A 15478-nucleotide genomic window follows, 5' to 3' on the forward strand; every position below is an offset into this window, starting at 1 on the left:
CTCCATAATATAATTTTTCATAAAAATATGAATATAAATTAAAATAAGACGACTTAAAGGTCTCAGTTACCAGGTCATAAAATCCCTTATATAGTAGTAGTTTATTTTTTCAACTGGAAAGGCAAGGGTATCACACTATATAGCCTAATCTTATATACACATCTTTTTTCTAGGAAAAATGATATGAAATGAAACGATATGAGATGTGTTGGAGTTTGAATATGAACGTAATGGTAGGCAACACTTGACACATATAAGATTACAGATTTCGAATATTGGAATGCTTTTAAATATTTAAATCCAACGATTGTCTTCTCGTCAGTGAAGATAATGACTTCTCATCTAGACACGGTCAGAACAGCATCTAAGAGTTTTATAAAGATAATATTTTTATAGTGGTGTAACAGTGTTCAAAGTATCTGCAATATAATTATATTATAATGAAGCAGTGTGTTTTTAAATAGCCCCTCATCAACCTACAGAACCCAATCCCCTCAAACTTAACCGTCCAACAGGATAAAATAAAATGTCAGTAAAATGGTGGTCGTTTTAGTGTAAAGTCTCACTAGGCTTTTTCAGTGGACTTTTTGGAGGACCCCGAGAAGTTCCATTATTAAGCATTTGACATTTAGGAGAATAGTATTTTAAATATAAGTCATTAGGGACTTGTAAGTAATAAAATCGATTCTTAATGTAGAAACATCGGCAAGCTAAAAATTTAAAAACATAGTCCTTATACAAAATCGTCGCTTGTTGATAAAATATACAAATAAAAAAAAAACTTTTTTTATTGCCTTTGTAGGCAGACGAACATACGGCCCACCTAACGGTAAGTGGTCACCGTCGCTCATGGACATCAGCAATGCCAGCGGCAGAGCCAAGCCGCTGCCTACCATAAAGTACTCTCCGCAAGCCTCGTTTGAAGAAGGACATGTCATAGCGCTCGGAAAACACCGTGGAGGGGAGCTCATTTCAAAGCCGGATGGTACGTGGCAAAAAAGATCTTTGGAAACGCACTGTCGATGAACGCAGCGGTTCCAGATAATTTAGATCATTTAAATTTCGTTATTCTGCAAACAGTATACAGTTTGGAGTCCACACAGAAATAACACATTGTACTCTTAGATGATAGATGTACCGCCATAGGTAAAACATGATCTTAAACAATTCTGGTTGAAATTCAAATATATTTTTTTATTGCTTAGGTGGGTGGATGAGCTCTTGGCTCATCTAGTATTAAGTGGTTACCGGAGCCCATTACAGCGTAAAAGCCACCACCCATCTTGAGACAATCAATCATCGTATCAAGCTATTAATATACCTACAGATGGTTAACTCTTCAGTGTATTCAATAGTTTTTCACTTGGTATAATGGTGATTCATTACAAACATAGTAATCGTAAAAGGAACTGGAACAAAATCAAACATTATGGCTTCTCAGATTATTCAAAAAATCCGATGAAACCGCCCTAAGCTACTTCTACTTATTTGAGCATTAACTTATTTCATTCTATTTCTCGCTAAAACTTGGCTGTTAGTGACATAATTCCTATACCTGTCTAAGTGATCAAAACAAACAATATTATTGATTTATTTTTTCCCATTTCGAGATTGCGAACTCATTCTTGTTAGAAGTTTGTCGTTCTACTATTTTGAAAATATAATTCGATTTGTCAAGCTGTTACCATTTTATTGATTAATCACCTTCATCAACTCCACAATTTGGTACGTTTTTAATTCAATTGTGAATCTTCGTAGATATTTTTTCATTTGTCATTGCCGGTGCACCGGTAACCTACTCAGTTATTTTACAGAGTGACTGAAATGGCGACCGAAACTTTAGTCCCTCTTGAATCCAATCCCGATGTCCTGAACAAGTTTTTGCAAAAGCTCGGCGTACCAAACAAATGGAATATTGTAGATGTCATGGGACTTGATCCTGAAACGCTTTCGTGGGTACCTCGCCCTGTGCTTTCTGTAATGCTACTTTTCCCAATTTCTGATGCTTACGAAAATCACAAAAAAACTGAAGAAAATGAGATTCTGTCCAAAGGGCAAGAAGTTTCTGGAAATATTTTCTATATGAAACAAAATATCAGCAATGCATGTGGGACTATAGCTCTTGTACATAGTGTGGCCAACAATACGGACATAATTGAATTATCTGATGGTCATATGCAGAAATTTTTAAATGAAGCTAAAGGACTTGATGCTACTGCTCGTGGTAAATTGTTGGAAAAGTCTGAAGGCATCATTAATGCTCACAAGGAATTGGCTCAAGAAGGCCAAACAAATACACCAAGTGCTGAAGATCCCGTCAACCATCATTTTATCAGCTTTGTCCAGAAAGATGGAGCATTGTATGAGTTAGATGGCCGTAAAGCTTTTCCTGTCAATCATGGCCCAACTTCACAGGAAACTTTGTTGGAAGATGCAGCAAAAATTTGCAAAGAATTTATGGCTCGCGATCCGAATGAAGTACGCTTTACAGTAATTGCTCTAGTAGCATCTGATTAATTGATTAGTTTTTTAAGTTTCGAGCAACAAAAAAGCTGTTGAGTGATCTCCAGCTTTGCTTAGTAAAGCTTCAAAAGTATTCTATTATTCTATGCTAAAGGTGCAATTCAAGCTTATGTGATAATAAATTATTTATATTGAATTTTGTTTTATTTCTACCTTACAAATAACCCATATTAAATAGAGATCACTTAATGGAGGCAGCAGTTTTGGTCTGTTCCTGGCATTGCTGATGTCCTAAGCAATTGTAACCAATCTCCATCAGGTTGGCCACATGCTCATCTGCCTACATTCTATATGAACAATAAAAAATATTGTATTGCAATTTCAGAATCACTGGTAATCTAATTAAATGATCTGTCTTACTATCTTTGTATTAGGAGTGTCTATGTGGCTTTCCTACTGACTTCATATCATACTTTTATACCATAAATGTTCTACTAATTTACGTCCTGCTTGGTGTTAAGTAGTCATGAGGTAGAAGTCGCAAATATAGAGTTTAACATTTGTTCCAACCATCCAACTATAGTTAGTAACTATAGTAGTACCCGCTACATACTATCTATGTGGGCTACAATATACCCTACCAATAATTGCACAACTTTACAAATTTTGCAGGTTTGATTTTTGTTAGGCTTTGTAATTCCTTCCTAATCTTCCTAACTAAACTTATGTAGATATTTATATTAAGTTGTATTTATATCTCATCAATAACATTTTTTTTATATACCTACTATGAAAAGTCAAATAAAATCGTATGTAAAAGCACCTGTATAAAATAAGGTTACGGATAGTAATAATATCTGCTGTATAGGTACTGAAAATTAAAGCGTTAGTTGAAGATTTTCGATATCAACCCCTCTGATCAATTTTTATTAATGCTTTGAAATTAACCAAAACTGCATCGCATTTTTTGAGTTTTTTACTGGTTGTGGACGACACCGCCCTTTTCTGCCGTGAAGCAGTAATGCGTTTCGGTTTGAAAGGCGGGGCAACCGTTATAACTATACAGAGACCTTAAAACTTATGTCTCAAGGTGGGTGGCGCATTTACGTTGGAGATGTCTATGGGCTCTAGTAACCACTTAACACCATGTGGGCTGTGAGCTCGTCCACCCATCTAAGCAATAAAAAAATCTTGTGAACTTAGCCGTGACGCGCAGATCGATCCGTTATCTGGCTTGTTTTCACCATTACCTTGTCCGTAGTAAGTAGTGAGTAATTAATACCTACATAAGTACATCGGCTTAATAGGTATTGAAGATTACATAGGACACATTGTTATAACTGTGGTAAGACGAATAAAGAGACTCGGCCTCGAAATGGCCCTCCAAAAATCCGAAGCAGTGTGCTTCCACTCAGCTCGGAAAGGGCCACCTCAAGGCGCGAATCTCGTAGTCGGGGGTGTCACCATTGCTGTCCAGCCGAAGCTCAAGTATTTGGGCCTCGTGCTGGACAGCAAATGGAGATTCGACCACAATTTTAAAGCGCTGGTTCCGAGGCTCATGGGGGCGGCAGGTGCGCTGACCCGTCTTCTTCCCAACGTCGGAGGATGCAGCGTCGGTACCCGGCGACTGTATCTTGGGGTGGAGCACAGTATGGCCCTGAACGGTGCTCCCGTGTGGTCGCCCGCACTCTCCGCGCGAAATGCGGCTCTGCTGCTTAGAGCTCAACGGGTGCTCGCGGTGAGGGTCATCAGGGGGTACCGCACCATCTCTCAGGATGTGGCCTGCGCCCTCGCCGGATCCCTACCCTGGGACCTCGAGGCCGAAATCTTGGCTGCGATATATCGGCGTAGGGCCTGCGCCCTGCGCCTTGAATCGGGGACGGTCGCCCGGCCCGTCGGCTGTTGGTCGGTGTAAGCGTGCTGCACGTCATGTAGCGTACGCTAAGTGGAGGGAGCGATTGCTGAAGGAACTTGGCCAAATTTCGGCCACCCGCCGGCGCACCCTCGAGGCTCTGGTGCCCGTGCTGGAGGCATGGTCGGATCGGCGTCACGGCGTACTCTCTTTTCACCTTGCGCAGGTCCTCTCGGGACATGGCTGTTTGGCTGTTTCCAGGTACCTGTGGAAAGTCTGCAGGAGAGAGCCACATCCGGGCTGCCACCAGTGCGGTGAGCCGGACGATGACGCGCAGCACGCGCTCGAAACGTGCCCGCGTTGGGAGCACTCCCGGTGAGATCTCGTCGCGGTGCTGGGGAGAGACCTCTCCCTGCGGGCTGTCGTCGCCCGCATGTTAGAGGATCACAGCTCGTGGGAGGCCATGGCCAGGTTTTGTGACCTGGTAATGGCGTCCCGTGAGGCTGAGGAGCGCGTTAGGGAGTGGGATCCCTCTTCAGCACCTCAGCGCAGAAGGCGGGGTGGGCGTGAAGCTCCCGCTCAGCCCCCGTAAGGACTATCAGGTGGCGGATGCGGAGGCGCCCGGTACTCGACTGTCGGTCCGGTGGTGGGGCGGTGCACGGCGGCTCCTGTGCGCCGCCCACGGTGTGTCTCCCGAGATGACGTCCTTCGGGATTATCCCGGAGATGAAATCCCGTCTTATCATCAGGACGGCTACCGGCGAAGGCGGACTTTCGGCGTGCACTGCGGTACCGTAGGTCTGGTGTAGCCGGTGTCATGGAGCTCGATGGGGTTTAGTCGGTAGTTGGTTTTGCGGGGCGAGCGCCTCGCGCGCCTTTTTCAAGGCGTAGTCTCCTGCGAGGAATTCAGGGAGGTGGAGGACCTTGGCCCTCCTTGTCCCCCTCTTCCTCTCAGGAGGCGCCGGAGTCCGACATAACCCGGTTCGTTACCCCCCTGAACCGGGTATCCGTAAATGAATTCCCCAGCGTTAATATATCTATTTATAGTATAAACCAAAGTCGCTATATCCCTATGTATGCTTAAATCTGTAAAACTACGTAACGGATTTCGATGCGGTTTTTTTTAATAGATAGATTGAAGCGTGATTGAAGAGGATGGTTTATATGTATAATAACATCCACTAAATAGTGGAGAAATCAATAATAAATTACAGTTTCCGAAGCGAAGCGAGGGCGGGTCGCTAGTCTATTTATAAACAAGCAAAGATTAAAACATTTCAGTGCAAATCGGTACCTTTTTTCCCTCTATTTACCAATAGATTTTCTTTTTATTCTTAGTGTTTAATAGCTAATGATGAATTTTAGTGTTATCCTTATCAATAAACAATTTGAAAAGATTTTTTCTCCAATCATTACAAGAACAAAGGATAAAACAGTAGGAAAAATGTAACACATAACACGAATCTAAATTTTGCATTAGATATTAATGATTAAGATCGTATCAATCACTGGGTGAACACTAGTTAAAAATAACAAGTTTTATAAAAAATTTAAAATTTTATTTTCATTAAATTTATTGTTCTATTGTAATAAAATCATTTTTCACTATATACAAGATATTAACTATATATTTAAATAGTCCAACTACTAAGAACTGGCAAGCGTTAAGTACTCAAATAAAAATGGGATTTTTCCCGCTAAAATTTCATACTTTTATTAGAACAGTTCTCGGTAGTTAACTTTGATTATTTTAATTTTATTGGAATGCATTCATATATTATCTATTGGTGCACTCGTCGCATCTTCTGTGTTACTGTCTGCCGCACCATCTGAAAAAAAGGATTTAGATTTCAAAATTATTTACTATTTTAATACATACCTAATAGTACAGGATCCCTGGTACACTTTTCATCATTTATTACTAACAAGCTGATTTTTCGTGAGTACTTAGCTTCCTTTTGACTAGACGCCCAACTTTTTTCCTTACAGTAACGTTGGTAAGTGGTAGCTTACTAGGGGTAGCAAGGACAAAATATATTGATTTCACGAATTTTAAAAATGTATTACTAACTGAATTTTTCTTTGTTAGTTATCGTGATAATTATCTAAATAACGTGAAAAAATATTTGTCCTACAAAATATAAGGTTTTGTTAGGGAGTCCCCCCTCTCCAACATGTATCATAAATAAGGTCATGAAAAATAATTACTAACTAGCTGATTTTTTTTCTATTGGTTAGCTTACTTACATTTGCATAGTTTACCACCCACATTGTCCTACAAATTGCGTGGTACGTTATTCCAGTCCTCCAGTTACGTAGTTGAAATTAATGAAATTAAACTTAATATCATTTCGTACATTTTGCTATTGGAGCTGAAGCACACTGAAGCAAGGATAATGCTTGCTCACAAATGCATGCGCACAGCATTGTTTACTGTGATCATAACCACGTAACGTTGTTTTTAGTCAACCTCGTATTTTATTTGTCTTTCGAAAAATAATTTGAATAGTAATCTGTGTTGCAAAATTATAATGGAGTGTTTTTTATGTAATTTGTTATCTGAAAACTAATTAGAGAAGAAATAAAATAAAAAAATAGAGATATGGCTTTCTTGTAAAACTTTTTTATCTGCTCGAAAGCATTATAAACACAAATATTGTGATATTGTATCGCCTGAAAGTTGGGGTGATGAAATAATAGGTTATCATTCCTCTTGTTACAAGGAATTTAGAGTAAATTTAATGTTTACATATATATAAATTGTTAACTCAAAAATTACAAATCTTGTCGGACTAATAAAGCATACCTTTTTTTTGTAGGACATTGTTTTATTTAGACGAAATATATATTAACCTATCACATGATATCTTTGTCCTACAGTTACTAATAAAAAAAAAGTCCTGCGGTATTGACTATTGACAACTTTTGAGCGTAGGACAAAGGTGACATACCAGGCAATTTGTAGGACAATGTGGGTGGTAAACTATGCAAATGTTATGTAACTAAGCAATAAAAAAAATCAGCTGGTTAGTAATTATATTTCATGACCTTGTTTATGATACATGTTGGAGAGGGGGGACTCCCTAACAAAACTTTATATTTTGTAGGACAAATATTTTTTTACGTTATTTAGATACATATCTCGATAATTAACAAAGAAAAATTCGGTTAATAATAAATTTTTAAAATTCGTGAAATCAACATATTTTATCCTTGCTACCCCACAACCACTTACCAATGTTACTGTAAGGAAAAAAGTTGCGCGTCTAGTCAAAAGGAAGCTACTCACGAAAAATCAGCTTGTTAGTAATAAATGATGAAAAGTGTACCAGGGATCCTGTACTATACAATAATAATGTACAATAAATTAAGAAAACATTTGAGTCGACTATTATCAAAGCCGGCAATGTGACTTTTGGACAATTATTGGTAAATCAGAAAAACGAATTATTGACTTTGTATTCCATTGGCAGTCACAAAACTCTTCTGAACGACATCTTAGATAAATAACAGGTTAAGTATTAACCTTTATTTAATGCAGGTTTTGAACCGTATTCTTTGAAGGAGACGATTATATTCAAATCAATCTGTATTGACATATCAATAACATTTTTTTGTCCAAATGCACAGATTGCCACCTTTGATAATAGACGACTCATTTTAAAGAAATATTAATATGTTGTACCTATTTTTTAGAGTACATATATTTTCTCATTACTAGATTGGACATAGGTATTCGAAATTAAGTTTTTTTTTTTTTTTTTTATGAATGAATGTTTACTGGTGGCCCGAAGGCCTTTCCAGTTTCACCAGGACAGGTGGGCGAGCAAAGGCTCAGCCAAGAGGGGTGGGATTTGCTAACAACTGCCCGAGCGCCTCCGAAGGAGACCTAACAACTCAAGAGCAATTGTTTCGCGAATGAATCTACTACCGGATCGGAATCGCGACCCGCTGAGAAGATCCGGCGAGAAACTCAGCGGGCTGATGCATGGGTTAGGTTGCACGTCGACCTCTTTGTCGAGTTCGACGAGTACGGTTACCGGGGTCCCTAAGCCTGCCCCTAGTATTAGAGCTGAAGGCATCTAATGCAAAGGTTATTGGATCTGATGGATCCGTAAGGACGTGTCTAGGGCGTCGACGGTGACTGGCTCCTGCATGATCAGGATTCGGGGAGTAGTCAGCGGTGGCAACGATAAGGCGATTATCATGACGCATAGCCTTATCGAAGTATCGTTCCGACGCTGACTTCATGTATTTCCGAATTGATTCGAGGCCCAGGTCGTCGTGTAGGTCAACGTTCCTCACGAACCACGGAGCCCCGACAGCTAACCTGCAAAAGCGGGATTGTAGGGATTGGAGGGTGTCTATGTGTGTGCGGGCCGCGTGAGCGAACACCACACTCGCGTAAGTCATGACGGGCCTTATGCAAGTTTTGTAAAGTGTCACCTTGTTCCGAAGGGACATTTTACTCCGCTTACAGATCATGGGGTAGAGTCTACCGAGAATAAACGCGGCACGGTCACGGACTGATTTTATATGCGGGCGGAATGTCATCGATGCATCCAGGGTAACGCCCAGGTACTTGACCTTCCTGGCCCAGGGTATGGGTTGTCTAAAGAGAGTAATCGGGGGTGTCGAAATTAAGTGTCACAGCCATTACGGAAGCAGTTCTTCAATCCAAAATCATTATCGATATTAAATATATATATTTTTTTTTCTTAGTTGGGTGGACGAGCTTACGACCCACCTGATTTTAAGTGGTTACCGGAGCCCATAGTCATCTACAACGTAAATGCCGCCAAGGTGCGTACCTTAAGCATGAGTTGTAAGGTCTCACTTTTAACAGTGCAAAATTATATTTATATTTTCTATATTTGAAGTCGTTGTTGCCTAAACGATAAAGTCTTCCAGTGCATTCGTTTCTTGCGATGTACCGGTGTAGAGTTCCGCAGGCAGGAACTAATTTTTCTAATAAAATACGTACTTAACAAATGTTCACGACTGACTTCCACGGTGAAGGAATAGCATCGTGTAATAAAAACTAAAGACGCAAAATTATAATTTGCGTAATTACTGTTGATAGGAGGTCTTGTGAGTCCGCACGGGTAGGTACCACCACCCTACCTATATCTGCCGTGAAGCAGTAATGCACTTCAGTTTGAGGGCTGGGGTCGTCGTTGTACTGTAAACTGACACTTTAGAACTCATATCTCAAAGTAGGTGGTGGTATTTACGTTGTAGATGTCTATGGGCACCGGTAACTACTTAACGCCAGTTGAGCCGTGAGCTCGTCCACCAATCTGATAAACAAAAAAAATAAAAAATACATGTTTTACTATTATGGAACTAGAACAAATACGTAATATTTTATGCCTAATCAGATCATTTTACGAACCATTCAAAACAAGGGCATCTGTTTGAAATTTAGGTAATAATAATGTAAAGATGAGGCCAGTTATCGTTGCAACTCCGCACACCCACACCAAAGCATTCCGATAGTATGTTGATTCAGCTCCGTCGGCACTGTAATAAAATTTTGTTAATTTGTTTAGTCAAGTATTATCAGTACAGTAATTGACCTATTTACACTTTGGGGCAATCATTCGTTCGGATTCAAATGGAAGGATAACTATTTCAATGCGCTTAGAACGAAGTAATGGATTTAATTACACAACCTTATTCCTTCATCACGGAAATCAATACTCAACACGTGTTATGTATGTATATTCTTAGAAAAAATATTACCCATCCGCGAGATTTAAATACCGGTATAGGTTGATACGAACACACCAGGGATCTTATCCTTTCGGCGACGACTCTTACAACTCATTAGAATTATTAATTATTATATTAATTTCGCTACGTACTATGTTTGCACTAAAGCAATGGCTAGTCCACACGACAATTTGTCACTAAAACTCATTAATCCATATACAAAAGCAGAAGCCTCGGTTCTTTCGCCTATCAAGTCTGCTGTTAGCGCAAGACTCGTTACTAACATAACTGCACCACCAAAACCTGAAAAATACGATTATAGTTAAACAAGACTAAAAATACACAATGAACTGTGCACCTCAACACATATGTCAAGGGTTTTTAACTAGGCTCGACTAATAAAAATAACTTTTTTATTTGTTTTTTTTTTTTCTAGACAGCTCTGTGCTTTGGTGTATAATAGTAAATATCATTCAAATTTCAAACAAAAAATTAGAAACAGCTTCGAGTATAAAATATAAATCGATTAAAAGTTGTGATGTCAAATTTAACACTTTTTTATCCTTCTCAATTCTACAGTCTTATTTTACTGACCTATAAGTAATGCGACCAAATAAATGAAATACTCCTTATAGTTGTGATCTGATCCAAAATATATCCATACAAAACCAGCCATTGCACATGTGGAACCAAAAAAGTAGTTTATTTTTCTTGAAAATGATCTCGGAGCCAACCTCTGAAATCCTGCTGCTGTTAAACTACCAATGTACAGTGCGAGTGGTATAGCAGCTAGAGCGCGCGCAGCTAGGCCTAAAGTAAGGTGAAGATATAAGGGTATGAGCACCTGCGATAAGTTAACTACTAGCCTTGTACTCATATATACTCCGGCTACCTGGAAAACAGGAGATGATTAAATCTTGGGGAAAAAAATAACAGTTGGATTTCCTGTAAGTAAATAAACTAACAAAATACTGCTTGTATATTCAACTATTATTTATCATAAGTCAGACGAACCAAAATTGGTACATTTACCTGATATAAAAGTGGTTTACGAATGAAAAGGTTGTGAGCACCGCTTTCTTCAGCATCTATTAAAACCTGGCGACTCCGTGCATTTTGTGTTTCTTTGACACTTAAATGAAACAATAGTGAGGCTATAGTGCCAACACCCATAACTATAAAAACTATGTGCCTGAATTTCCAACTGTCAGATGGCCCTACTTGCTGTAAATAAATATAGTTTAACAATATTACATTAAAGCTGAATATACAAAAAAAAATCTACATTTTTCTTAATTATTTATTATGTTTAATTTTATAATACTGGCATTTACTGGTGGTACAACTTCTTGTGAGTCCGCACGGGTGGGTACCACCGCCCTGCCTACTTCTGCAGTGAAGCAGTAATGCGTTTCGGATTGAAGGGTGGGGCAGCCATTGTAATTACGAGTATATTGAGATCTTAGAACTTATATCTCAAGGTGGGTGGCGCATTTACGTTATAGATGTCTATGGGCTCCAATAACCACTTAACACCAGGTGGGCTGTGAGCTCGTCCACACATCTAAGCAATAAAAAAATTTAAAAAAGTTTGGATTTCTACAAACATTAGTTAAATTTAACTAACATCATTAGACCATTTAATTAAACTAGCTCTGAACAAACCTTTTTGTCACATTCTCCTGTAATATGCAATATTATCCACGTAGCAATGTACACCAACAAATTAGAGAACACAGTGAATGCATATCTGTAAATTGATCAATCAAGTAAACTCAACAAACAAAAATATATTATTTCATAGTATGAAGACAGTCAAAAACTGAATTCTATCAATGCTCTATCTATATATGTAACATATTTAATAGAACCTAAAGGTAAACAAATGAACCAAAAAAAACTTTGTAATACAAATATTTACTAATAAGGCATTACCTGATAGCGGTCAAGTGTGTTCTTGTGTGATCATCTTGTGCTAATTCAGGTATTAGGCTCAAATGCGAAATTTGCACTGCTGCCCATCCAATTTGGAATATGACAATAAAAGCAGCAAAATAGTACATTTGAGCCCATCTGTGTGTCAATGAACATCCAACACATTCAGAAAAGATAAATGGAAATGAGGTCACAACACAGATTGTACCTAAAATAAACAAAAATACATTTTATTATTATTTTGAATGATTCGACTATAAACACTGTTGTACACTATAAAAGAACTGAAAAACCTTCAACACAGCAGTACAATGGAGTGTGTTGTCACTATGAGATATTTCTTTTAGTCTAATTAATGAATTGCCTAAGGAATGATTTTAAATGCTATGAATGATGCTGAGCTTGCCATAAATGATTTGCTCTTTTGTACTTTAATATGTATTTTAGCAAACTATTTTCATTCTAAGAAGCAATTGTCACTTAGTTAATAATACATAAAGAAAAAACATACATAAAAGTTCTAAGAATTTTGTCAGACAAACTTAATGCTTTCATAAATAGGTATAATGGCTATACTTAACATACCAATGGGTGAAAGGCAATTTGGTTTAAACAAAATTTTTGCAACCTTACAAAAAAATGTCATAATAAAAACTTATTCAATTATTTTATTGGGGTAAACTTAGTTGAAGTTCAATTAAAAACGTTGAATTGTTGATACTAATACCAAATAAAACGGACCTTTAATTATAAAGATAAATGTTGCTTAAATCAAACTTTTCACCCTGCGATATAGTAAAATAGGCAAGGTGTAATAAATAAAAAGGAAACACATTTTATTACTGCTCAAGGAAATTAGTTACTTGACAAATGTGGGCAAAAACAATGACCATAATTTATTAATATAAAATTGTAATCATACATACCAAACAAATGCCAGAGCTTCCGTCTTCCATATTTTGCACTCCAGAAATTGTCTGTATGATCCGAGTGATAACCAATAAAAGGAGTGGCTAAAGCATCAACCATTTGACCTACTAACATAAGTGTACCAGACTGCACATTACTGAACTCTAGTACTAGTTTAAAATATACTAGAAAATATGTAAACCACAAACTGGCACAAACATCATTAAGTACGTGACCAATTCCATAGCCCAGTTGTAGTTTGAGACTTGTCGATATATCTATAAATTCGTTATCCATTTTATGCTTTCTTGTTTCTGTTTTATATCACTATTTCTTAGTACTACTAGCGATTGTGTACCACTATTTTGATTATTTACTTTGCATTGTTTTACACAGTAAATAAATGCCACAGATTAGTACCTATAATAGCTATGATATATTAATCCATGGTTATAAATACGTAGGTTTATGTAGATGTAGTGAGAAATTATTTTCCTTCAGGAAAAGTCAGTTCTTTATCGGAATACGATGACACCCGAACTCAGGGGGGTGCAACTCCCATACAAAGGAAAATAACATACAACTAGCGTCATCTTACTCCTGTGGCGACGTCATTTTTGTAACTTTTAGGCATTAATGATCTAATAAACTCACTAGATGGCAGATATGAGTTCTGACTCAATAAAAAATGTAGGTGAATGAAGTTAGCCCCTAAAAAAAATTTTTTTTTCCTGTTTTCTACTTATTTTCTATTAATTCGTTTGTTCATCATTTGTTCTTGATTGTTCACTGTTAATAATTGTTTGTTCCCCATTAATTTATTTTTAAAAAAATATTAAAAATATATCTAAAAGTTAGCCCCTCGATTGCAATTTTTAATATTTTTTCGTCCTTAATTACTCGTAAATATTCATTTTCGATTGTTCTTATATAAAATACGTTTGTTCTCTTTCGAAATTACTCATTTTTTGTTTAATTAATTGTATTAGTTGAATAAATGTATACAAAATATGTGTACTGCGCATGCCATAAGTGTATAATCTATGGCGCATGCGTCAACTATAATGCCTAAACTTTCTACGCGGTTTTAATCGTGAAAAAAAAACAATTATAAATCCTGAAGGATCAATTAATTGGTATACAGTTTAATTAAAAAAATTAAAAACAAAATAAATAAAATAATGTGCATTCGCGTAAAGTTAGACCAAATACATTTTTTCCATCCTCCTATATACCTATCGCTATGAAGTTATAAAAAAGATAGGTTAAGAGTTCACATAGGTAATATAAACAAATAAGTAAATATGTTCATTATTTATCTTTCAAGAGATAATGTAGGTATACATTATAATAACATTTTGACACAGTCGAAATTATATTCCTAACATTAGTAAAATAACATTTTAATATTTTTTTTATAGGTTATGTATTGAAATTGTTGGAAAATTATTTCATGTTTTAGCTGGAAAACTACATGGAGAATTATATGCAATACAAGATAATGAGCTCCATCAAATGAATTCGAATGAAACCAAACTGTTTACCATCCAAATTCGATTGTCGGGCAGATAGAAAACGAAAATTCACTCATAGTGAACCTCGGCCTGCATTTGTGAAACGGCAAAGACTCACTATTATCAAGGAAATTGAAGAGACGACTAAAAATGAGATGTGTCGTATTATTATACCTTTGCCATCTTGTAGTCAAGGTAGGTGTAACTGTCAATAATTAGTTACACTCACAGATCTCCTAATCAAATAACAATATCAGAAAAAATGAGAATAGTTAGTTAGTTAGTGGAAGTAGCCAAAATGGGCAAGTGGATCTCAGTTCCTATTACATAAGGTACTAGGAAGTTTGTGAAAATGAAAATTTATCACAGTGTAATATCACTTACTTACTTTAACAGTGAAGGAAAACATTGTGATGAAACCTGCACACCTAAATGTTCTTAGGATTTTCTTAGGTGTGTAATCCACCAACCAGCACTAGGCCAGCGTGGTGGACTAAGGCCTAAAAACCCTCTCAATGGTAGTGAAGGCCAGTGTCCAGCAAGGGGATATATTATATGGTCTGATGATGATGACTAGGAAGTTAAATACTACTACTACTACTACGACAGTACACATATAATCCTATATATTTACAAACTATACGTTTGTTGGAAATTGCTAACATTATTTCATATTTCCAGATGTCCAGCCACTTGAAAATAGGTGTAGTAATGACAAAGCTATCCAAGTAGCTCCAGCACAGGAACACAAAGGCAAGGCAAGTGTGTATTGCCACATCACCCCTTAATATATCTGAAGCAAGTATAAGTAAACAATCAGAACCAGCAAAAAAAAACTGTTGTTCCTGAGGACAAATTTGACAGTGATGAGTCAAATTCACCAGCAACAGAAGGATCAACTGTTGACTATGGGTTATAGAAGAAGAAGATTAATTCATATTTATTTAAATTAATATTAATGAATATTAATTTAAATTATCGTGCAAAATTCGTGGTCAAAACATATGTGTATTTTATAAATAAATATTCATTCTCAGTATTAATGTTGTTTTAATCATCGATTGAAAAATTGGTTCTTAATGAATTTAGTT

At 37.0% G+C, this 15478-nt stretch overlaps 3 protein-coding genes and 1 long non-coding RNA gene across 9 annotated transcripts; 3 read left to right on the top strand and 1 right to left on the bottom strand.

Moving 5' to 3' along the window:
- Positions 1 to 1462: 1462 nt before the first annotated feature.
- On the top strand, positions 1463 to 2659 carry LOC101746072 (ubiquitin carboxyl-terminal hydrolase). Its single transcript, XM_004932272.5, has 2 exons — positions 1463 to 1725; positions 1815 to 2659. Exon 2 carries the CDS (start codon positions 1825 to 1827, stop codon positions 2515 to 2517), a length of 693 nt encoding a protein of 230 aa, XP_004932329.1. The 5' UTR covers positions 1463 to 1725; positions 1815 to 1824; the 3' UTR covers positions 2518 to 2659.
- A 1179-nt stretch (positions 2660 to 3838) lies between these two features.
- On the top strand, positions 3839 to 4378 carry LOC119628522 (uncharacterized). Its single transcript, XM_038011028.1, has one exon. The coding sequence runs from the start codon at positions 3839 to 3841 to the stop codon at positions 4376 to 4378; it is 540 nt and encodes a 179-aa protein (XP_037866956.1).
- A 1473-nt stretch (positions 4379 to 5851) lies between these two features.
- LOC101745925 (major facilitator superfamily domain-containing protein 12) lies at positions 5852 to 13548 on the bottom strand. Of its 3 annotated transcripts, none has more exons than XM_038011180.2 (8): positions 12891 to 13548; positions 11965 to 12172; positions 11695 to 11779; positions 11062 to 11253; positions 10624 to 10921; positions 10182 to 10332; positions 9710 to 9837; positions 5852 to 6143 (listed from the first exon to the last, which is right to left on the bottom strand). In XM_038011180.2, exons 1-8 carry the CDS (start codon positions 13168 to 13170, stop codon positions 6085 to 6087), a joined length of 1401 nt encoding a protein of 466 aa, XP_037867108.1. In that variant the 5' UTR covers positions 13171 to 13548; the 3' UTR covers positions 5852 to 6084. The 3 variants fall into 3 exon arrangements, 2 of the variants coding, with proteins under 2 accessions (XP_037867108.1, XP_037867109.1); XR_009973178.1 differs by having other exon boundaries at positions 6003 to 6143; positions 6562 to 9837; XM_038011181.2 differs by lacking the exon at positions 9710 to 9837.
- Positions 13549 to 13679: 131 nt separating this feature from the next.
- LOC134198902 (uncharacterized) lies at positions 13680 to 15426 on the top strand. Of its 4 annotated transcripts, none has more exons than XR_009973183.1 (3): positions 13783 to 14154; positions 14336 to 14582; positions 15069 to 15426. It is a non-coding gene; the product is annotated as an uncharacterized LOC134198902 (long non-coding RNA). The 4 variants fall into 4 exon arrangements; XR_009973182.1 differs by having other exon boundaries at positions 13783 to 14009; XR_009973184.1 differs by lacking the exon at positions 13783 to 14154 and adding an exon at positions 14193 to 14207.
- The last annotated feature ends 52 nt before the right edge of the window (positions 15427 to 15478 follow it).

This window comes from Bombyx mori, chromosome 5 (genome assembly GCF_030269925.1).
Source record: "Bombyx mori chromosome 5, ASM3026992v2".
Taxonomy (NCBI): Eukaryota; Metazoa; Arthropoda; class Insecta; order Lepidoptera; family Bombycidae; genus Bombyx; species Bombyx mori.